Below are 24,569 nucleotides of genomic sequence, written 5' to 3'. Positions count from 1 at the left end.
CATGGTACTCCGGTTTCCTCCCACATTCCAAAAAACATGCATGGCAGGCTGATTGAACTCTAAATCAGGGGTGGGCAACACACTTGATTCAAATGAATCGAAACTGTCCCTAGGTGTGAGTGTGAGCGCGGATGGTTGTTCGTCTGTGTGTGCCCTGCGATTGGCTGGCAACCGGTTCAGGGTGTCCCCTGCCTACTTCCCGAAGACAGCTGGGACGGGCTCCAGCGACCCTTGTGAGGATAAGCGGATCGGAAAATGAATGAATGAATGGTATTTACTTGAAATATACAGGACCTGTGGATGTTTTTTCAACAGTACAGTTTGGTCTCAGAAACAGAGGAGGCACAGCGGGAGTTTTGTTTGTAAAGAAGTATCTATTGTCTTTTTGTGTGGTCTTTTTTATTTATTATGGACAAGACTCTTTTTTTACGCCATTGCTGTATTTTGTGCTTGAGAAATAAGTTTGAGTCGGGGACCGTATATTGTCGAACATATTTACAGGAGCAGAGCATATGATGGTTATCACTTCCAACCGAATTACCCACACTGAAACACTTGAGATTTTCATTCTGTTATCACCCCTTTCTCCTTTGTTGTCAACATCTTATCTGTCCCCAGCTGTATTTTCACGTCGGATCGTTTTCTGGATGTTTATTTAAATGTATGCATGTGCTGATGTGGATGCATTCCTCCACAGCTCATTAGTGGCTTAGATCTTTTGCTCTGAGCGGTAGTTAGTCCAGATGTTTGGTATCTGCAGGAACATTCTATTTTGGAAACTTTCCCACATGCTTTCTGGTGTGGTTGAGTCTGCGCTTGCCCCGAACTTCAAAACAACCCTGCTCTAAAAATAGTCTGAAGCGAGTCGTAATCATTCTAAGGACTCTTGATGGCTCTGATGGGGCAGTGTGCATTCAGGACTTACATCAAACACTCTTGTAACAACCTGCATATAGAAGCCGAAGCCCCAACCTCAGAACTTTGAGGCGGTAGTTCTAACCGATCTAACCAAAAATGAACAAACCACTTCTACAATTTATCTCTGTGCAGTAATGTTTTATTTCAACTATACATGCCGTGTTAAAAAAAAAAAAAAAGTCAACAAAAAATATGATACAAAGACCATTACTATTTACACTTTCACAGTACATCTTCAAAACATAATCTACACGCTCAAATACTCTGGAGATCCAATATATACACCTGGTTTTGCATCGCCATGTTGCACAGCATTTTAAATCTAAATGGCATGGCCAAAACCGTTTTTTTTCTGCACATAAAAAGAGCTTAAAATGAATTTTAAAGGCTTCAATTTAGATTGCAACTGAAGAAGGAATTCATATTGCAATGTACAAGGCAGTTAAGCAGTGTATGTTGAATGGATGTCAGGTTGCAGGTGAAAAAACAAACAAAAAAAAAACTGAGCCCAAATACTGCTTAGGTGACAAGCAGGAATGAAGTCTTTACATACAATCATTACTTGTAAACAAAATGTGGCTTTGGGCTTACGAGGCAGCTGATATTTAGGTTAGGTGTCACTCATGTAGATTGTGAAATGAAATCATTCCTCAAGTTATCCCTGCTGACCAATAAAAACTCAATTGAATTTGATTCGAATGGTTAACGGCTTTCGCTTGACCACCATTTTTAATACACTGGCTGCGGGCAGGATGTGCTGAATTGAGCCGACTGGTCCACAGTGCAAGGTCTAAACAGCGTACATCCCACTGTCAAAAATACATTCACTGCATGGCACCTCTGTGTGGTGGATTAATACATCGTCAACACCCACAATGCCCATCCTTTTAAAACGTTTGCGTAGGACCCGGTCACAAGCGGACTGTCGGTCACTTATGACTAGGTAGTTCATTTTCGACACGTTTTGGCCTATGAAATGATTTATATGGTAAATGACAATAACATAATAACAACTACTGACATTGCCAATAATATACTGTACTGTGGTCAATAATTCCGAGAATAAGGCACAAAATGCACAGATTCATGTTCGCTTGCCTAAAAATATGCTTATTCCTTATTTATAGGATTTAAGTACTGTATATACACAAACTTGTCATTCCCAGCATGACTTATCTGGACACATTGGTAAATGTTGTGTTGATTGTACACTGGCCACTCACAGGGAAGCTGTATTGATAACACGGGCATTGGAACCAACACTGAAGGTAAAATGAGCTTTGAAAGTCATGTATTATTTCAAGGTCAGTCTAATAATGTCACCAACATTGTGGTTGTCGGAGAAAGAAATGTTTCGTTTCACTATTGAAGAAAATGCCCCAATCCAAACGCAACACGGCTCATCTGTGTTATGAAGTCCTTTGAATGAGAAATATGCATTCTTGCTACATAAAGAAAACGTTTCTGCAGTATGATTCCAACAAGTTGAGGTTAGGATTCGGGTAATTGATCAGTCTTTGACGATGCGTTTCGTTTTTTTGAAATGGTGCCTATCGGCTACTCTTTGAATGAAAACAAAAGATGTGCATACCCATATTAGGGTCATCCCACTCTGGTACAGCACTATATGCATCAAACACACACAGCTATGTCTAAAACCAATAGCAGCAAATGTATTGAGGATATCCCAGTGAGTAAAGAGTCCCTGTCCGAGTAGACAACCCAGTGTGACCATTTTAAAAGTAGCTCAACCTTATCACCTTGAAAAAGAAAAAGAAAAAAAATGGTTGAGGCTTAGTTTAAAATTAGGTCAGAGAAGACCGAAGCAACACATTTCAGCGAGACAGTGACTTAGGTCTTAGATGGTTTTTAAGGTGCATCGTCTTAATGGCACCGCTCTCGACGTGTGAAGGCGTAACACGTGTTCGGCCTTCATTCCCATCGGCCCACACAGATGCAAACATACATGACCAAAACACACATCATTTACACTCTTGTGTATGCTTGCTGTCCGGTGTTGTTGTTTTAGTTGAACCTAACAATTACTAATATTAGGTTGATTCTCTGCTGCCTTGCATAAAGCACAGCTGACAGCTCTGTTGAGTTCACATTAGTGGGAAGACAGTGCTCAAAGGCAGTGAAAAATGAGACCCATTCTTCAAGTATTCCACTGTTTCCAACCTGGTACCTCACACACAGACAGACACTGTGGTGACACTGGTATCCTAATCCGTGTACCTAACTTGTGAAAACGGGTGACACCAAAGCACCGATGTCCACCGAATGACAAGCAGGATGGAAATCAAGAAAATGAAAAACATCGGAGGAATATCTTTGGCCGCACGTGTTTTTTTTTCCCTTTTAACTGAAGTGTGAGTGCATATCACTTAAAGGGGAACACACCTCAGGTTGATAAACACACACACACACACACACACACACACACACACTGGGGGTCAACCCACACCGTAGCCGGGCTCAAAGCTATAACTGTCAAGGCAGAGAGCTCACGCCATCGTGTTGGTGCTCTTCTAATAGCTGTACTTATTGACCACTCGCATCTGCGGAGTCTGTGGTGAAAAGCCATTAGGTTTCGGGGGCACATCTGGCTTTAGGGATGGGGTCCTTTTAAGTCCTGTACGAGGGAGTGAGCCATGCCCACTGCAGCTGCTTTGCCGGGATAAAGAGGGAGGGTTGGGCGAGTGCATACCGCCCCCCATCATTCCAACATGGGAATCTAGTCTAGAGGGGGGCGTCGGGGGCATATATCCCCCTCTGTTCATACTGTGCTGACGAGACACAGATACCCCCATAGTCACCCCGTTGGTTGAAGTGGACAAGGAGTGCCTATGAGAAGCACTCCTTTGGAGTTGGTAGCCCCCTCTGGGTCTCTCCAAGGTTCCCCCCATGCTCAGGCTGCCCGTTGGCGTGGTGGGACTGGTGGACAAGGGGACGTCCACCCGCTTGGTGGGGCTATGCCTCGGCAGGGAGGAGGAAGGAGAGTATAAGGAGGCCTCGCGACTTGGCACCCTCGGGGGTAGTTCTGTCATTTCCTCCATGGGCTCCAGTGTGAGGTGTTGTCGAGAGCGGGGCCCCGATGCCTCGTGAAGTATGGCCTTAGGGTTGGCCACAGAGTCATTGAGATGTTTTAAAAGGTCGTTTAGTGTATTCCTCGCATCCACCGACCGCTTCTGGTCTTTCCTGCTTCCTTTAGTTTCCGGATTCTTCAGCTTCTTCTCAGAAGAATGTGGCAGAGTATCATCTCCACTGTCGAGATATGGGTGGTCATGTGTGGCATTGGGAAGGACGACGGCACTGGGGATGTGGGAGTGACCCAGGGCCAGGTGAGGATGGTGGGAGTTGGATTTAGGAGGACCAGGCGAAGGAAGGAGAAACTGAGAACTCTTGGCCGCCGAATTGGATTCCTTGCGGGGGCCACTGATCTTCCGGTGATCTCTCTCCCACTGGTTTTTGATGGGCTGCAGGGCTTTCTGCTGAAGGACCGGAGTGGACTCGGGTGTTGGCAGAGCAGCCAACTCAGGGGGCGGACAACCGTCCCGCAGGATCATGGTCTTGGTGTCACCGTTGGGTGTTTTCAGGTCTTTACTCAACAGGTTGGTATACAGCTTAGGAGAATCCACATTGGTCTGGTACTCCTGTGGACAAGAAAAATTTAAACAGTAAGAATATTTGACTAGAACAGTGAAGTGTTTTAAGTCCTCCTTTTACAAATTGGTGCTTCGAGATTCGGTCCATGACCATGGTTGTAAATTAAAACACGCAAAGCATCTTTTCGCATTGAAGTGAATGCAAATGCCATTAATTGGTTCCTGCTATTCACTCCAAAACCCAGCAAAATCTGTGTAAAAGTGTATTTTGCACGGGAGGAGAGGATTCATAAAAACATACATTAACAACAGAATAGTTTAAAAACATACATTAACAACAGAATAGAACAGAATTAAACCATTCTTTGTCACACTGCATCACTTTAATAATGGTCATTGTATTGTTCTTTCTGTTGTGCCCGCCTAGGATTCCTGGGGGCAGTGTCAGACAAAAAGACAGATGGCTACACTGTTCATTGAGACATCTCAGCTCCTCTGGGGCGCTAATATTAGTTGTTGTTGTTGGCAAAGGATAAAGAATATAAAACACAGTACTGTTATTAACCGTCTAAATGTGTCACTGTGCCATTTATGTTCATTCAATTGCTTAGAAGGTTGGTAGCTCCACAACATACTGTATGTAGGTTTGGTATCAAATGAAATCAAATTCAGTATAATTGCTTATGTCACGAGTACAGAGCAACAAAATTCACTGAACCATTACAACCCGTCCAAGAGCCGTAAGAAACAATGACCAAAAGAGGGAGAATGAACGCAAAGGCTGACCGATTGGTATTTATCATCCTCACTAACCTAATAGTCTGAAAGTAAAGTGATGTGGCTCGTTTTATGTTTAATTTGAGAGTAAACTTCAACTTGTAGTGGCAATAAACAGCTTGAATGCCGTTTTTTTTTTTGGGTGTTCCCTATTTTCCCAAGTGCTGTCTGTTGTGACGTTGCTTGAGTTCACTGCCCCTATACGCCACTCATATCTCAAGTCAGCACTCACAAGTTCATCCAGAAGACAGCTTGTATCTCGAAAAACCCTCAAGTCATGAAATTCATATCTTCAGACAGCGCTTTATCTAAAGGGTTGGATGTACCTTTACAGGACTGTCGAAGAGGCCGTTGAGCTTGACGAAGCTTCCAGCAGAGTCCGAGCAGGATGGAGCAGATTCCGCATCCTTGTGGACACGCCGTTGCTTTCGCATGAATGATTCCCGATTGCAGAAGACAATCAGGCCGGCGAGTAAGGCGCCCATGAGAAAAGCACCAAACACGCAGGTGATCAGGATGTTCATGTGGACCATCTGGCTGGTTTCACTTGCTTGGATATCCCACACACCTACAAACAAACAATAAGGACGGGTTAACCTCCTGCTGCGATATGTCGAGTGGTCAGTGAAGCATTCTCCTCCCCCACTTCACCAGCAGACATGTGCATGTTTGAGCTCCAACACAACCGTGCATGAGTTTCTTCTCTCAGATCTCCCCTCAAACAGTGTACCCAGTCGTTTGCAAATAGATCATATGAAGAAGAGGTGATTAGGCATCCATGTACATTACACCATCCATAGTGGAGATTTGTTAATTCAAGAAAGGATTGGTTTCCTGGATCCATGCGCCCCAGAGGGTTAGATCATCTGACAGCTGAATTAATGTTTTCGACCAAGAAATCAATCAGCAGGAAGTTGGTCAAAGAAGCAATAGGATGTTTTTGTTTCACTGGCTGAAATAGTCGATGCTCTACAGGAGGTTTGTTAGTAACCACAGACATTGAAAGTTAGTTCACCCACTGTGCGGCCACCGTCGGGTTGTGGCCACCATCGGGTAGCGGCAGTGCAGGCCCAGTCTATCATCTACCAGCCAGCGTAAACTATTATTGGAAATAATGTTAGCTTGTCTATTCTGCAAATAAAATCAATGTAAGATTGGGAAAAAAGAACATGAAAGGATCATAAAAGAAGAAAAGCTTGGGAAAATAGTGAATTATAGAGTGAAAGAAAATGAAATATAAACGTAGCACTCCAATCTATTCTAGATAGCTGCCACGGTGCGAGTGTGAAGTGTTTGCACATGTGAGCCACGGCGTGCATTGTCAGTGGCCGGCAGCTATCAGATCAATGCAGCATGCTGGCTGGCTCCCTGCGGGCCTTACCCTCTTGCCCCCCTGGGAGAGAGTCTAAAGAATGAGAGGTGGCTGGGTCATCCTGCAGCACAAAGCCTGAGCCGTAGAGCTCTGGACGGGGCCCAGAGCTGGGGCTCTGAGTGGGAATGAGTACTGGGGGAGGTATGGGCCCACTGGGCGGGACAGTGACTGGTGCTGATGAAAACTCCATGTCTGTGGTGACAAACAAATTGTTAACAAATGGTTTGTAAAGCATACTGTCATCATCCCGGTTAGTAGGCATGGGCGATGGGAATTTGAAAAGTTAGTTGGAGTAAATCATGATTCAGCTTTCACATTTTTGTTCCAAGCACTGGAGAGGGACAAAAGAGAGGATACAGAGTTTCAAAGAGGAGCTGGTTCAGAACAGTACGGATGCTTTGGTGGGTGAGCATGCCAGGGGGAAGTGAACGGGACAGGGCGTGATGAGTGAGAAGTGAGGCAGTCATGTGACCTGGCAAATGGGTTTTGTTTGTGACAGTTAAAAATGAAGCAGGTGGCATTCACGGGGGGCGTTTCGCTGGTAAAACATGACAATGAATGAGTGGTGCCAAGACAGGGCTAGAGATGCTAAACTCAAGGGAAAGTAAACCATTTGAGTAAAAGATCAAACTAACCAGAGGTAGGGTCACCAAATGATTTGTAATCTGGCGCTGAAGTAGTGCCCAAAAATGCTAAAAGAATTCAAAAGCACAATACATTATTGTCAGGGAATTCAGAAGTTTCAAATAATACCCCTTTGAGAGCGACTGAATAAAATATACAAAGCACTCGCTGAGTTCATTATCTTTCTCAAGTAGGTCCTCTGGTTCTGATCAATACTGAGGTTCAGCTTGGGTCATGGTCAGTTGGTACATTTGGCAAGGCAGATATTTCAAAAGAAAATCAGTAATGGTCACCACTTATTAGAACTAAGGCCTCCGCCATTTGCACCGTCTCAGCATGACCCTTGAATGTATAGGTCCATGTTTGCAGCATTAGTTACAAGTAGCCATGTACTCGCTGTATGCAGACGTGTCTGTTAATACCAAACGCAGACTGACAAGTATATAGGGACAAGTTACTGGTGTGAATACTGGGGTGGGTGTGCAGATGAGTATGTATTGTTTGCTCAGGTGTGTGTGTGCGTGTGTGTGCGCGCGTGTGTGGGTGTGCGTGCGTGCGTACGTCAGCGTATGTATGTGTCAGAGGATAGATGAAGTGATATGAAGATGACTCTTACCCTGACAGTCTCCCAGGTGGCCAGTGTTTCCTAATTCAATATCCTGCTCATAGCCCGTCCTGAAAACGAGACAAATGAGAATTTCTATCATCTCGACTTTAATTAAGACATCTTGTGATAAATCTGGAGCATGAACTCACAAAAGACCGGTCTCTATCCTCTCACAGGCTCCTTGTGGTCTCCATCCACAATAGGGATCACGTAATGCAATGCAAGACCTAGTCCAAAACACACACACACACGGAAATCAGAAACGTTTAATCATTCTGCGAAGACCAGAGTAATCATTTGTGGTTTGCTGAACATTAACCCTTGTAGAAAGGGCATAGTTGTTATCCTTCCATTTATGACATTTACTGGACAAAACTAAACAGTAAAGGTGCAAAACTGCAAAATGTGTAGCTTCAAAGGCATATTTAAATGTGCATTCGGGCATTTCTTACTTGTGGCAGGAAGAATGTCTTTCACAGCGACTCAGGGGAATTCGGATGACGCAGCTTGAAAAGGCTACGTACAGGCTATGTGCGTCTTTGTCGACGTGCAGTGACAGGACGCGCTTATCATCGTCGTGGTTAGACAAGCACCTGGAAAAGGGAAATAGGCGAATCAAGGTGCATCAGATTAGTGTCTACTCTTTCAGTAAAGATTTAATCGGGTGGATAAGCTTTTCTCTCACACCTTAACATGCCTTTAACATTTGACATATGCAAATGATGATGTGCAAATCCCCAAATAAACGATTGGAAAAAAATAAAAAAACAAGCATCGCATGTGTAGAAATCTGACAGACACCACCACCCGCACAAGGAAACTCCAGTTAATAGTTGCTGACTCCTCAGCCATGAGGCAGAAGGAGAAGAGAAAGCGAGACCAAAACAAAAGCAGACAAAGCGGGTGAAAAGTGCACAATGCCTTACTTGGCTTTGTTGAAGACGTCTATCTCCTCCAGAAGCAGACTGTCGTTCAGGGACATGGCTGAGGTCTTTGCCAAAACCTTGAGGACAATTCCTGACTCAGAACCGATGAAAACCACTGTGTAGTTCTTGTGCGGGCCCGCTTCGTTGTCCACAGCCAACGCAGTCAGCCTGTACCTAGAACACATTGGATCCATTTATTTTGCGGATGCATTCATGCAGGTTGTTGTACAAAAAAATAATAATAAAGTAAAATGACAATGATACTGCACACGCCAATACCACTACCATTCATCGATACTAAGTATTAGTGATCTGTATCGGCGAGTGCTTAAATTCAAGTATTTGTACTCACTCTCAGTCTAAAAAAATGGTATCAGTATATCTGTAAGGTTTTTACTCTGTCACAAAGTTTCATGTCTATAATTAAATGTGAGGTTTGTCATTCGGTTCACAACAACAGATGTTTAGGATCTCCAAAAGCACGGCTGGAGATGACCACACTGTGTTTGTACCATAAAAGTTGTTCACCACAAACTAATAAACTCAGCATAAATATTACATGTACCCGGTAACTCTTTTTAACTGAATCTAAAGAGATACCATATTTGGTCTGTGTAAAGTTCTCAGTTAATATTAACAACACGACCCAAGTAAGACCAATGTGTTTATATTTATACATAAAATACAATATAATAATTATGTTGTTTCAGGATATTTACCTGACACGTGTCTTGGTGTACCAGGGCTCATCCCCAATGGAAGGCACAGCTGTGTCCATTAAAGGGTGGGACTTGATGAACTGCAGAGTTTCATCCGGGAACTCAATGGAGCTCTTAAAGGATGCAGCTGGACCGTAACCTGCACAGCACCCTGGTCTAAAATGGAGGGTTCACATGCCCAGAGGGCAAAAGGTCAAAAAGCAGCCCATGTGATCATTGCATACCAGGGGGCTAATCATCATGCGCAGTGAAGCAGATAGAAAGTGAAATGAAAGGGTTGGTGAGCAGGTGCTTATTAGATCACAAAAAAGGGCCTCAGCCGGAAACATTAAATATGCATAATATGCATGGTTATCCTCCATCAATGATGCACCAGGGAAATGGGGTGCTTTTTGTCTTGGATACGGGGCATGCCTCGAAATAGCCTCTACTGTACACGGGATAACAGGCTCAAACTGCATCCTGGCATAATTATGCCGCGTTAATTATTTAATCATCAGCAGATGGTGAATGTGTGCGCCCGGTCGAGGCTAATAACCTGATCTTTTACTTTGTATAACATATTTGATTTCACCGGACCAACAGAAGAAAGGGATGAGAAAAAGAACAACTGGTTGGCAGCTGCCGAGTCAAGCGCCAAACAAAGGTCACGCTGATTGTTTATTCCATCCCATTTTGAATATTGCGCTGATATTTTCCGAGGGTTTGAAAGGTCCTTACCGAGGCTTGGGGAGCTTCTCCTCTGGAAACGGCGTCCATATGGAGTCGGCAGTCTTCTGCTCTCTAAAACGACCATGGAAGACTTTCTCGATGTCAGCCATGGAAAAAGCACACACTGCTGACCCTGGAATACTGCGGAGAAGAAGATGCACAGTGATAAAATGGCCATACTTTACCCCTGTATAGCCTCCTGCCATACTTGAAATTAGACCATCCATTAGCCCTAAACACTCAAAGCCCACCTGTTCATCTGTGTGGTGAATACGCCCACCACGGACGGTACGCCGTTGATGTTGATGATGTCAGTGATCGATTGAAGCACGTCGAAGTAGAAGAAGGAGTCTCCCGGCACGGAGCAGTTCAGTCTCGCCTTAACAAAAGATGTCCAATGTTTCTCGAGAACCCGCTGCGACCCACCAATGTCATTTTTGCAGATCCGGGCCACTCGAGAGTAGACCACCTAAAAGGAGCGAGAGTTTAAGCGGGGATAGAAGCGGGAGGAAGTGGAATTCAGCTGAGTGAATGTTGCTAAAAACACTTTCAGTGCACTAAATAATGCATCTCTCCATTCTGTTGCAGCTCAACGCGGCCAGCAAAAATACACACTTTTATTTAGGCCTTACCAATTTAGGTGGAAATTGCTCACCCTGACTGAGGCTACAGATTAAAAAGCACATCAAATGGCTGGGCTAATGGAACCAAGCCATGTGTGTTTGATTTTTTTTTATTTTATTAATGCAGCACTATTGTGTGTCATTCCTGCTGTTTTTACAGCCAGTTATATTGCTGTGCCATCTTTGTTGCCAACTATGTGGCAGCAATGTTGCCCATGGTATCTCAAAGCACATGAGGTTGCATTGATGTTGTCCATTTAACAGTGGAACCTCAGTTCTCCAATGCCTAGTTTTCATACATTTGCTTCGTTTTAGTAAATGCTTGACTCAGCCATTTCCTGGAATCCATGTACCGGTATTTTAATTTGAAGCAATTTATAAGTTATGTATAAAGGGTTCTAGAAATGGCAAGGCAAATTCTAAATTGCAAGCACAACTCATGACCACAACCCTCCCATTCGCAGCAACACTTGGGCAACAGTGGAGTCGTAACACAGCCTGTCAAAAGTCAAACTTTCAAAATAAAAGCATGCAGCATAGTAACAGTTTCACCACAATTTCTTTAACCCTGTGGCGGGTTATTTAGCAATCACACTCAATAACAAAAAAAGCACAAAATAGTTTCAGTGTGACTGCTATACAAACAGGGCCTGTCCAAAAGTCGCTCCTCTCTCTCACATCCTAGCCATCATTTGTAGCGACAAGATATTAGCAAATAATCTGTGGATTTCGATAACCCCCATTAAAGTTGAAGTGTGTCCCAAGTACTAATACGATTGCAATATTTTATCAAGTGGAAACTGATGGGTGACCGTTGGCCTCCAGGCAAGTTTAGCCAGACCAGCTCAGGATGGGCCTTGGTCAAATCTGACGCTGGCATCGAACATAGAACATCCTAATGCCCCTGCATGAGCTTGCAGAGAGTGAGAGAGAGCGATACTGACCGTGCATTCTCTAGGAGACAAATCCTCTCACTGTGTAATGGTTTTACATCAGGCAAACACTCCCAGTAAACCCAGACTGTTGAAAATTCAGCTTTATTCTAATGTGGCGTACTGTAATCGCATGAGCGGGCACTGCCACTTGGGCCATTTGTGTCAGAAATGAATGGAATTGAGGAGATTTCAGACTTTTTTGGATACAGCATCTGTTTGGGAAACGCAGTGTCCTAAAACAGCGCCTTTCGACTGTTCTTACCTTGCCCAGATTGCTGTGCTCCACTGCAATCTCTCGGTAGAAAAAGTACACATAATTCCCATACTCGGCTGCGTGCAGGAAATGAGGTTCTGAGGGAGAAACAGAAGCAGAGAGTTGAGAGAGTATTTTTGCATCGTCACCACCAGTGTGGATGTTGAATATTTCAGGGATTTGTACAAGGCTGTATATGACTGGGGGTGACCTAGATTGCCTGAGAGGGAGCAGGCCAAATCCCCTGAGGAGTTAGGCAAGACAGGAGAGCTCTCCATCACAAACTTGAACGACTCTGACGCACACCATGCCGTGCCGTGGTATCACCAGAAAGGAGGAAAGTGAAGATGCAGTGAAAGAGCGCTCGCTTACCTTTAAGCCACTTGGAGTCGTATTTGATGGTCCTCAAGGCGGATCCATCACCCATACTGCGATAAATGACAGAATCACTGGCCTGAAAGTCAGCCACCGTGGCGGAATACAGTTTCCCCTCTACAAAACAAGACAAACAATAAAAATAATCAACAAAAGCTGGTCGACAACACACTTCTTCATATGTTTTTATTTTGTTTTTGTTTTTTTTATTTAAAGAGCTTTAATTGACCCAACTTGCTTTGGCTGCAGGGACGTTTGTACCGCAGCAAAAACACAGCGGTCATAATGGGAATGTAACTCGGAACACATTAGCTCTGATGCAGAAAGACAATCGTGCGCCTGCGTGTAGGCGGCGGTTCGTTTGACCCTCACCTGCAAAAAGGGCAACGTTGGTTTGCTTGGAGTCAAATGGGCACCGTGCCAGCCCATTGATCTCCTCACCATCCAACTCGAGGTTATCCAGCTGAAGGAAAGAACAAGCGCACAAATTCAACAAAGACGGCAGAGCAAATATGGACAAGAAATTGTCCAAAGAGTCCAGTCAAATGCATTGAATAACCCACGTTACAGTGGTACTTTGACTTTTCGTGTTACCAGCCACTTCCTCGTCATTTTTAACACTGTGTCGTGAGCCAATTTTTTGGGGGGAAAAACAGCACTCTATATAATATTGTACTTCATAAAAACATACAGTAATTACATTATTAAATGAAATGTAAAGAGTTAAACCATTTTTGTCACTGTTTTTGCTTCATTTCAATGGTCATACAATCCTGCTCATCCTGGTGTGGACGTCTTGGTCAAGTGGGAGCAATATCATACAGACAGAATGATATACATGGAGCCAGAGGAAACATCACAACTCCTCAGCAGTAATATTAGGTGGCCATCGCAGAGGATAAACAATATATAATGGTGACTGTTGCTACATTATCTGTCTGCATGTGTTGCACCACCATTCGTAAATATCTGTGCTCAAATGGTTATAACACAGGCACATATTGTCATTTTTCAGTTTCTTGTTCATTTCAGGGTGTATTTCGGCACAAACGTTCTTGGTCCGTACCAAAAACGGACTTCATTTTTTTAAAAAATTGATGCGATTCGTATTCACACTGGACTTTTTGCAAGTAAACATTCTGTAAACACATTGACACGTGTGATAATCAGTACTCCCATTGGACAGAAATGAGGCACCAAAAGCAGAAACCCAGAAATAAGATGAAAACAGGCAATTCCTACGTGCTGCAATCTTTCTCTGCACATTTGTGCTGTTATTAGAGCAACAAAATAATTCTGAGTGTCAAGAGCAGCTCATTCAATACATGTTTTGCAAAGCTATTTTTCCACATTTTGGAATGGTGCCAACGGGAACAGCGTGTGCTCTTATGCTTTAACCCATGCAAGGTACCGTAGCGTTTTCAGCCCAAAAAGTCACTCATATCCTGTACTTGATACCGGCAGTGGTTTGTATTCAGACCTGGAGCAAACAACACCAAGCCCATTTGGAAGTGCACCAAGACCACCTCAAAAAGTGGGTCTCAGTCTGGTTGTTTGGTCCGCACCAGAATTTGTTTGTGTGTAGAGTATTCAAACCTGCACCAGAGTGGGGGACGAACCCTGGTTTGTTTAAAGCGGACCAAACAGTGTAGGTGTTAATACAGCTGAAGACTTTTTCTAATGGTTTAATAATCAAAATAAGTTCATACATCAATAGCTTTGGCACTATACCACCAAAAACAACGATTTTAGTCATTCCATGTTTTCTTAATAACATGATATACCTTTAGTGGTAACAGGCATGAAAATGAAAAATAAATTGAATAAAACGAAGTGTTCAGATATTTTTTTCCATGAGGGTAGATGTGTTAGCATTAGCTCTAGGCTAGTGGACTGAAAGGTTAAGCTACGTGGTTGTTTTAAAGACATGGTGTGTAATTATCTTGATTTTATTTTTTAATTAAATTTAAAATGTGAAAGGCAATAAACAGCTTAAATCCTCCTTTTTGAAAAACTTCTCACTACCAGTGCACAGTGCTCATATCCAAAGTTTGCGCTCACAAATCAAAGCACAAAATTGACTGAATGACGGCTTGTATTGCGAAAAACCTGCAGGTAACACATAAGGCATCATTGAATATATTAACTGTATACTGACCCTGTAGTATCTGCACATGGGGTTAAAGCCATTGGTGCCACAGATGAAGACCAGATCGTCATTTCTGGGAACCAGCACTTTGATGAAGTTGTGGCACTCATCCTATAAATACACAAGAGAGTTGTGTTGATTTTAAGATAAGATAAGATAAGAAAACCTCTTTTCCCTTTTAGTAATTAATTGGCACTAAAGGAACTTTTGTGGGGCTGTATTGGAGTTATACTTACTCTGTGTTTTCCCTTGACGGCACACATCTCTCGGTCTGCCTGGCCTGATCGCCATGTCAGCTTCTATGGAACCAAAATATGAAGCATTAACACAACTCTCTCTGCATGCTAAATGCATGTGCACAAATCGGAATGCACACACGCACACTCACATCTCTCTTTTCAAAGCTCTCACGTTACAAGTCTAGTTTGTGATGAATGGGTGTATGTATGTGTGTGTATGTTGTGGTTTAAATGAGTAGCTTGTGGCGAGAATCTTACCCGGTAAGGGATGATCTCATTCCTGTAGGATTCTCTCAAACTCACTAGGTAGACTTGATCTCTGTGGACAGCAACATAACATACGCAATTTCAGTGATGCAACAAAACAAAGAATACATTTAAAAGATGACCAAATATAAAATTCAAATCTTAAGACGTATCCAGGGCTTTTATTAAAGACTCAAATACTAATGATGTCCATGAAATGTGCTCAAATATTAGCAGTGCCATCGTTTATTTGTTTTTAATAGTGTACAATTGCAGGGACTCTGATGCATAGTAATGAGCTCATTTGCATTGTTTTACTGATTATTTTGTTGTTCAGAATTGCGCTCATCCTTGGAAAATCACATCTGTTGTTGATTTGATATAACTCGTTAGTCTCCCAAAACACAAGTTTTGGTTTTGTGGTAACATGAGATCTTGAGTTTAAGCACTCCTCCTCAACTGGCGATGATAAACAAAATAATCTGTCAAAATAATAGTCTTTTGTGTAAAAGAGAATACAAACGGATAATTCTTCCCCATTGAAGACTGCTTTTTGTTCAACTGGCTTTAAAACCTGAATATCTTCTGTATTTTGCATGACATCACTTCTTGTTTTGATGATGTGCCAGTTATGACAAATGCGCAACACCCAACTGGGAACAATAATAGCCTTCACTTTCAGCCAACATTATGTGAGCACTCTCAACTGGCAGTGTGATTTACCTGACCCCAGTCATACATATGGTTGTGATTACAGTAGTAGGGTGGTGGGGGGCACGGTTGGGGGGCAGTTATACTGTAGATGTCAAGGTGATTTCTTGCTACAATACTAGTGGTTGGTGGTAAAATTAATCCCAGTGCTCGTAAATACCAAAACAAAACGTATAGATGCCAAGAAATCTTGGACAGAAGCATCAGCCTGGGTTGATAGATGCTTTTGCGGGATCAATAGCGACCATATACATGAGATGGTGGCCTACAAGCCAACGATCAAATAACACTAAGAACTTTCTCTCCCCTCCGCCAATCGCCGCTGTTTACCTGCCAAGGTACAGGTTAGTGAACTGGTGTGGGGAGATGTGTGAAGGAGAATCTGCACGTTCAGTATACCTGCCAGCGATGAAGAGCGTGTCTTGTATCTTGGTCATCAGCTGAAAGTCGAGGCGATGCTGTGACTCATTGCCAGAGGGCCTGCCTCTGAACACAGGGTACCTCCGTGAAACTGCAAACGCAACCGTGCACACACATTGCTTGTTATATTAAACGTAACTGCTGATTTTGGCATGTTGTGCATGCACAAATCTTATTCAATGTGTCTCACTGATTTGGATGTTATGCTGACGTTTAGGCCCACTACACTTTGAATAAATGCTCAAAAGGTCTAAGCTCTCTCTCTCTCTCTCTATATATATATATATATATATATACACACACACACATATACACACACACACACACACAGCGTATATATATATATAAAATAGTTACCCTTTTGTCTAATTTTGGAGTGTATAAATGTATGAACCTTAATGACAATGAGATTGCTCAACCTTGATGGAGCGTTGCGCTCCATTGAGTGCCACTCTACTTACTGCACTTACTGTGAATTAAATTCAATTAGACAAAGGTTATTATTCAGAGTGCTAAAATGTTTAGTCGTTAGTTGTGTTTCAGCATTATGTGGCTAGATATTACAGATTGTTAATTGAAACAAAAAATGAACTTTATAATATACTTAATATAGTATATTCTTATGGATAAAAGGCACCATGCAGCAATAGCAGGTAAAATACAAGAGGGTGTATATTCGCTACTGCGTTTTTAGTGACGCTGCAGTCATTATAATCGCGACCCATCTCTGCTGAGATTGTGTGTTTGTGTTTTGTGTGTGCGGGCGTGTGAACTCACAGTGGGCGTCAACGACATCCAGGGGTGCAATGTCCTCGGGGAAGCTGACTGCGAGGAGAGTGCGCGAGGCTGTGAGCAGCAGCAGCAGCAGCAGCTCACTGAGCAAAAGTGTGGCTCTGTGGCCCATGGCTCCTCACATACACTTCCTGTTTCACACTAGTGGAGATGTTACCTGGAGACATGCACAAAAAACATTCCTCTGTTACTCAAATTTGGAGACATCCAAACCACCATCTCCCCTTGGTTAAAAAAAAAAAAGAAGAAGAAGAAAAACAGAACTACATCCTCTCGTCATGGAATACATTTTGCTCACCAAAATATCATTAACCATCCTCTGTATGACAGTGCACCTTACCACAACAACCCTTGTAACAAGCATATTGTTAAATTACAACCACCAAGTTTCTTTAAGTTAGGCCATAGCCTTGTCTAATAGGGGGAAAAAAAGTGCTTTACGCCACCTCGTGGCATTTTTGGGAACTTACAATCCTTTTTGGGTGGGCAGTCACTCCCGGACTTTGACTATTTATAGCAAGGGTCTGTTACTAACACTGCCTATTTGGATATTTTCTTGTTATTTTACTTTGTTGTTTGTCTATGCATTGACCTCGAGTCTGGAAATAAATGTGATTGATTGAGTGCATTTGCTAAAGCTAGCATTAGATTTTGTGGCTGTGAGCAATACACACATTGCCTTATCTTGAGCATTGGTGGGTGGCAGAGCAGGAAATTTCCCCATTCTACCTTCCTCTGCATCTGCTAACTAACAGAAGGTCAGCCAAAAGTCCGGCGTGGTGTCTCAGTGTGTGTTTGGTGAAACGGAAGTCCACTCTGCGAGAAGCACGGCAGGCCCTGCTGACTCTGTACATCTGTGCCCTGATTGGTTTGTCCGGGGCCAAGCTCATCGCTGATCAGCTCATTGCGACTTCATCACCATCACCAGTGCACCATCTCATCCGCCCTTAGCTGACTTCTATTAGCGCTCTGTTAGCTCTTAGTGCTGCAGTCTCTCCTTGGGGCCAAAGCGCTTTATTGCACTGCAGTGATTCACTCCATCTTAGTGTTATGAGGACAAAGCCATGCTCACTTGTTTTGACATTGGAGTAATTACAGTGGGTGTACTTTTTCCTTGCCCCCCGCGTCCACTACATCCTAATGTAGATATACTACACCAGATGGATATAATGTATTGTAGGTAGTATTCAAGTGTACGAAATGTGTTGACGAGAGCTTTAGAGGCAGGCCCTGGCTCTAAATGATTAGTGTACATTTTAAATATTTATAAGGCAAACAAATTATTCATGTGGGCAAAGCCTGAATGGATATAAACAATTTACTCGGAGACGTCACACAGGCAAAGGCATAGATTAGCTGGGAGCATGCTGGGGTCCACACACTGGGAGCACATACATCATCATCCTTTCACATGATCTATCTCAAAGACCGACGCATGTGCACACGCACAAATAGTAATGATTCATTTTTCTATTAGCCCCAAGCACACCTGCTCCAGTCTGTCAAAGCCAGGCCATTAGTGCTTTGATTGATCCACACAGGAAGCAGGGCAGACCATCTCACTGTTTCACTAGAGTCATGTGGAAACCTCTCTATATTTGCCCCCTTTATAATTAAATTCAGGACCCAAGTAGAAAATCAGTGTAAAAGTAGACCAACAAAGCATCTGCATGCCAGCTTTTTTCCTTGTGTGCGCCCAATTGCCTCGAATACTCCATGTTGATATTAAGCGACCACATTTTTCCAAGCACTAATAATCCAATTTCAGTTTGGTAACTTATAGTGTGTCACCTGGGAAACATTGAAGTGAGGCTGTAATGGAACGCCCCATAAGTGTGTTTTAGTCATTCACGGTGTGTAATGGTGGCAATTCTGTGCTCGGTGGGACATTGTGGCCTTCCAAACAGCAAAGTCATTATGAGTAATGCTAGACCTGAAACAGGCTGTGCTTCATCTCCATTAGTCCACTTAACAGTGAAATGGGGAGTTTGATGTTTTTGACAAACTAGGGAGATTGTCTGGGGTCAAATAGCCTGGTGTACAGCTCACAAACACATGATGCTGGAGCATTTCCCTTAAATGTGGACGCCATCAAATCCCCGTGCTGGCTGGCAGATCAATAGAGACGAAACAATTCAATCTAAATGAGAAGTGATGACCGACCTGACCTCGCTTAAAGCAAAGGCCCTGGTGTTCCTTAAAAGCATCTAGTGTACTTTTACTACCTCACAAATGTGCTCACCAACAAATGCGCGCACGCCAAAACCCGAGACAGGAATAGATACCGAATGCACAACAAGAGGAAGCAGAGGTACAGCACAAAAAGTAACTAAAGAGAATATCAATTCTATGGTGCTATTATAAGCTTTGCATCACAGCCAGGTTTAGGTGTGGTTGCAGAAGACAGACTTTCTCCAAGCTTATTGCAAAAAAAATGCCATTAAAAACTGGAAATTAACGATAACTCAGCACCATTATAGCCGGACTGTACTGTAGAGGCAATGGCTTTCATTTAATGTAAAACAGAAACAGAAGACACCCAGAGGTCAGCGATCTAAAATTACTTCCAAATCTCCAGTGAGCCCAGAATGTTTTCTATTGACTATTCCTTTGCACTCTCTGGTTCCTGCCCTCCAGTTAGAGTGTGTGGTGTGCATGTACATATAGGCCTCAAACAAGCCCAGAGACGCTGAGCTTGTCACGCAACTGACTGCCATTCAGTTTTGCCTCGGTCTACCTCTGTTATTACAGGCTTTTCAAATGTCCCACAACCACACACTTCCCCGCTGATATTGTTGGCTCAAATCATGGAGTTTAACATAGGGGCTTGGATGGGGGGGGGGTCTGGTGGATTTGGTGTAGGGGGTCTCTAGCCCAATTCTGGTAGTTAAAACTGAGGATTTAGTGTTATGATCCTAAAATGACAGATTAACACATATTCTCTCTGTGTGCTGCACTTTTCGCTGGCATATGTCAGCCGCTACCTCTCTTCGACCGCACCGTTTTTGCTGCTTTGCAGGGAAGTCCGATTTGCTGCTCATAATAAAGACAGCAAACAACAGCGGTGTGTGACGTTTCGTGCCTCAGTTCTAAATGTGAGGGGTGCAGAAAACCCCAGCAGGAAAATAATCGGGCACCACTTTGGGGAAACAGTAGGCTTACGAGTCCAATCGCAACAATTTAAACCCCCTCAAAGTGAACTCATCCTAGTTCTTCAAAATGGGGACTGGTACAAACAGGGCACGCCTGGTGTCTGCTTGAGCTATGCCAAGCTTCACAATGTTGTCACTTTACAGCATTCGGTGTTTCGTGAACAATTTCCAAAGCTTTTCACAATGAATTATCCATGTGAAGAAATGGCGGTGTTTCAGCTAGACATTAAAATATACCTCAGTCAACTGGATGTAGCACTGCACAATTGTAGATGCATCCGAAGGTGGTTTTCCCATCGGCGGAATTCTTTGCCACAAACACTTAAATCACAAACAGTCTTTACTTGCGGCAGCAAAAGAATGCGCCACTTTGTTGAGGTTTATTGTCAACTTCAAACATCAACAACTGACTATGGGAAACATCTTTGGCCGAGAGCTTGCAACGAAGATACTGCAAGACATCCTAGAGCAACACCTAGGTGAATTTATTGGGAGGCATGCCTGTATAGCGAAATACAGCATAAATAAGGAAGCTGTCCGGCCGGATGTAGCCTCACACGAGAATTGGCCAGATGATCACATTATTGCCCCAGGAGTGATTATTATGTATATATTCACTCCAGTCTCAGTGACCCTGGCCTAAGCTATTACTACAACCTGGATTCACTTTTGAGGGGTTTGGGCGTGCAATTTTTAAGGACCATACCCCTGTAAAGTAACGCTAACCCTTTTCTTGTGAACCTTTGCAAGACGAAGAGTGAAACAGGCGAAACGTTGCACAAGAGCAGCGTGCACAAATGGGCCTAGTTGCAGGTGTGACCAGGAAACAAAGGGGGGCTTTGGCCACACCAATACAATGGGGCCCCACCCCCAGTCACTGGCCCTATCTATGCTCAGTAGAGCACATTTGGGAGCGACCAAAAGGGGCTTTGAAGGAACAAAGCAAACCATATAAACATGTTGACTGGTGGAACTTTTATCACCCAGTCCTTTCAACATTGAATGATTCTGATTTCAAGCTGCAGTTTGGATCCTCTATGAGGTTGTTAACATAGAACCCTAGGGTTTAATGGTTGCTGTTCCGGGTTACATCTGGCTGTAGTGGAGGTTAACTGTGGTCGTTCTGGTCACAAAATTCTGACCCGGTGGCCAGTGAGGTGAATTGAAGCACAGCAATGAGCTGAGCTTTCAGCCAACCCATAATAATAATAATAATAATAGATTTTATTTATAAGCGCCTTTCAAGACACCCAAGGACACTTTACAATAACAAAAAACACAAAACAATACGGGTTGAGCAGCGGCAGCCAAAACGCGCCAGCGTTCACTCAACCCGATAGTTGGTTGAAATGGCTTTGGCCAACATCAAGTTCGTAATTGTCTAAACTAGAACAGTAAAATGTTTCTGGGAGGGAATTACTCTAAGAGAAAAAAAATACTACTTAGAACGTTTTAATATTTTCCACATTTCAGGTGCTCATATCTATTTAGAATAAGCAGTTTGAGCGCTGTTTTGGCTCATATCCTAGACTTAATTCCTACAAATGGCAAATTTTCACAGATAATTAAGCACTCTACACCAATCCCTCAATCCACTAAAAATTAAACACGTCTGTTCACCAAATACGGCCGACACTATTTCTTTCTTTCCAACGTTAATTCATTTCATACATTGAGTGGTAATGTTCCTAGTTTGGGAGGGGTTATTTTCTCTATTACTTTTACACACACATCCATGCATCAGCGCAGCCACAAACACTTGTATTGTCCAGCCTGGGGTGTAAAGGCATTCAAAGTTCCATCCGTGATAAATCTTTTCACCAGCCTTTAGTGTCCACATGTGGGACTGGATACAAAAGACAACAAAGAGGAGGGGACACATGAGGAGAGACAACAGTGATGGAGCTTTTCTATTATCCGGCAGCGATAGAGAAGTGCAAGGCGTTCAATTAATAAAAGGCACCTTAAAGAGAAATAAATGAGCAAAGAGATAACAGTAACACTACCAACTAGAGGGTGCTTGTGTTTAATTGGGTCACTTCAATGATTTAATATAAAAATAATAAACACGTAAAAACCGAATGAATTGGACACTGTGAAATTGTTAAAACACTCTCCAAGTCCCTTTAACGACACAATGTCGTATTTATTCTCCGCCGGTGAAGTAACGGATAAAGAGGCCAATTTTTAAATTAATCTTAGAAATTTCTATTAGCACGAAAACGACACAGAACAGATTTGTTTTAAATCTCTGGGCAACCTACCTTGAGCTCATGAACGGAGCAATCCGCCCGAATGTCCGAATATTCCTCTGGTAATCCATTTAAAGAAGGGAAAAAAAGACCCAGCGTGTATGATTCTTCTTATGTTAAATTCCATTCGGACACACTTTAACGTTTTAAATCCAGTTTCTCGGCTCCGTTCGCTTTATCTAAACATTTTTGGGGACTCTTTCGTCCTGGTTCCGGGGCCCCTTTACATGTGACGACTGATGCTCAAAGCAGATCCACGACCACCGCACTCTCCTGTGGAAGTAACTAGACTGTCGTTGCCTCCCTCACACACCCCCGCAGCAGCACCTCCAATAACTTTGGACATTTATGCAATAGTAATCATATAATTATAAAATAAAAGAGGTTTAAAGCTCCAACTCACTGGTGTAGAGAATCGCAACTAGCAAAGCCACTTCACTTCACAGCTCGGGTGCATTTAGTCGAATAAATACTGGTAACTGATTCAGCCCTTTAAAAAAAACGAATTCAGAGACGATCAAAGACAAAGCTTCAAAGAAGTTAATATTCCTTGCAAAGGAGGCGCGTCCAAAAGGAACCAAGCGGTTACAGTACAAAGCCACCCGTTAAAAAGCAGCAGTTAAAAATCCGTCACAATGTATACACTTAGTCTGTACAGTAAACAATTGCACATAGATGCATTATTTCACCTCCACAGTCCCCCCCGTTTACTAATTCGACTTTCACTCAGCGATAAAGTCAAGTAATAGGCGCATGCATTTCTGCGAAAACAACTCACCTCATCTGAATGCTTTATGATTGTGTATCCACATGCAGTAATCCCAGAGAAAAGGAGGCGAATATATCGCGCGTCGCTCCAACTTCTCCTGGCTGAGAGAAAAACAAACTAAGAAGACACGGCAAATGGTGTAATTTGACCCGAGCTCGGTCAATCCACGCAGGGAGAGATCCACGGCCCGCCAATAAGGAGCGCTCTTGTTCCAGTCCCTCCCCCACCATCCAGCTCTCCTCCTCGCTCGCTTTTGGACCTCTCTGCCTAGCTCCTGGCTTCCTTCCTCTCTTTCCAAGAGCCACAGAGGCAGAGAGGGAGAGCGAGAAGGGGGGGGGGGGGGGGGGGGGGAAACCCTCTTGTGTGACCCCATATTGCACCCCCTGTGTTAGAGCTCACCCCCCCCCCCCGCCCCCAAACTTCAAGTCAGCAACTGCTCCTAGTTAAAACTAATTTCAGTCTATTTGAGGCTCAAGCAAGCTGCTACTGCTTAGTTAAAACATCTTTTAGCAATGTTTGGATTTGAAGAGATAGGGGTAAGTCCTTACTGAATTTAGCAAAGCACCATGAAAGTGGCGAAAGTATATTTTCAAAGTGCAGCGGAAAAGTTTGAGGCAAAATAAAGATGACAACCATTAAAATAAGGACAGTGCTTTAACTTTATTTGACCATTTACTAAATATTGGTAGTGGAGGGTGGATAGTAAAGATGCACTAAATATAATTTTTCTTGAGTAGATTTTTCAGGTGGGCCTGTAATTTAGTATGTAATTTGCTGATGACTTTTTGTCTTGAGCCCCAGCATTTGAAAACACATATCTGTACTTTCAACTCCTTATGTTGGAAAAATAGCTAGCTTGTTACTTTTTCAACCTCCACACATGACGATACAATGTTAAGCGCTTTGTTACAGCTGCCGCTGTTGTGAAAGCGCTATATAAATCAGCCTGTATTGTATTGTATTGTAAAAAAAAAAAAAATAGAAAGGTCATGTCAAATGCATTTGAGAAATTGATATCCATCCATCCATCGCTTATCCTGAACAGGGTAGCAGGGGGTGCTGGAGCCTATCCGATATGAGGGTTCAATGATATCAATCCATCATATTATCAATATAGCTTGCTAGCTAGCTAGCTATATATATATATATACTGTATATATAGCTCAATATCAAACTCGATACCTACCAAATGACTACCTTGCCATCATGAGGAGTGTCGTTTCCAATTGTCAATGAGCTTTGAGTTTAGCACTGGTTATTGGGGTTTTAGAACTGTATCAATGCAGAATGCTGCGATATTTCTACTGTTGTAGCTTTCTCCCCTCCCCCCCGCCAAAAAAAGGTACACTAGCTCGAAATTCTTGAAATTTAAAGGGTTTGAAGACAAGTCA

At 43.0% G+C, this 24,569-nt stretch overlaps 1 protein-coding gene across 5 annotated transcripts; it reads right to left on the bottom strand.

The window, feature by feature from the left end:
* Positions 1-1,035: 1,035 nt before the first annotated feature.
* sema6d (semaphorin 6D) lies at positions 1,036-23,349 on the bottom strand. Of its 5 annotated transcripts, none has more exons than XM_086106789.1 (20): positions 23,188-23,349; positions 16,991-17,162; positions 16,193-16,304; positions 15,095-15,155; positions 14,834-14,896; positions 14,607-14,708; positions 12,821-12,911; positions 12,446-12,565; positions 12,083-12,171; positions 10,514-10,731; positions 10,272-10,403; positions 9,552-9,707; positions 8,833-9,006; positions 8,359-8,499; positions 8,056-8,133; positions 7,916-7,974; positions 7,311-7,367; positions 6,685-6,867; positions 5,630-5,871; positions 1,036-4,574 (listed from the first exon to the last, which is right to left on the bottom strand). In XM_086106789.1, exons 2-20 carry the CDS (start codon positions 17,115-17,117, stop codon positions 3,450-3,452), a joined length of 3,330 nt encoding a protein of 1,109 aa, XP_085962915.1. In that variant the 5' UTR covers positions 17,118-17,162; positions 23,188-23,349; the 3' UTR covers positions 1,036-3,449. The 5 variants fall into 5 exon arrangements, with proteins under 5 accessions (XP_085962915.1, XP_085962916.1, XP_085962918.1 ...); XM_086106790.1 differs by lacking the exon at positions 23,188-23,349 and adding an exon at positions 22,422-22,975; XM_086106792.1 differs by lacking the exon at positions 6,685-6,867.
* Positions 23,350-24,569: the final 1,220 nt, after the last annotated feature.

The sequence above is a fragment of the Hippocampus guttulatus genome, chromosome 3, assembly GCF_054856545.1.
Source record: "Hippocampus guttulatus isolate MCC_2025c chromosome 3, RoL_Hgut_1.0, whole genome shotgun sequence".
Classification (NCBI taxonomy): domain Eukaryota; kingdom Metazoa; phylum Chordata; class Actinopteri; order Syngnathiformes; family Syngnathidae; genus Hippocampus; species Hippocampus guttulatus.
The sequence above is the reverse complement of the archived record's forward strand: the minus strand, read 5'-3'. Positions and strand labels throughout refer to the sequence as shown.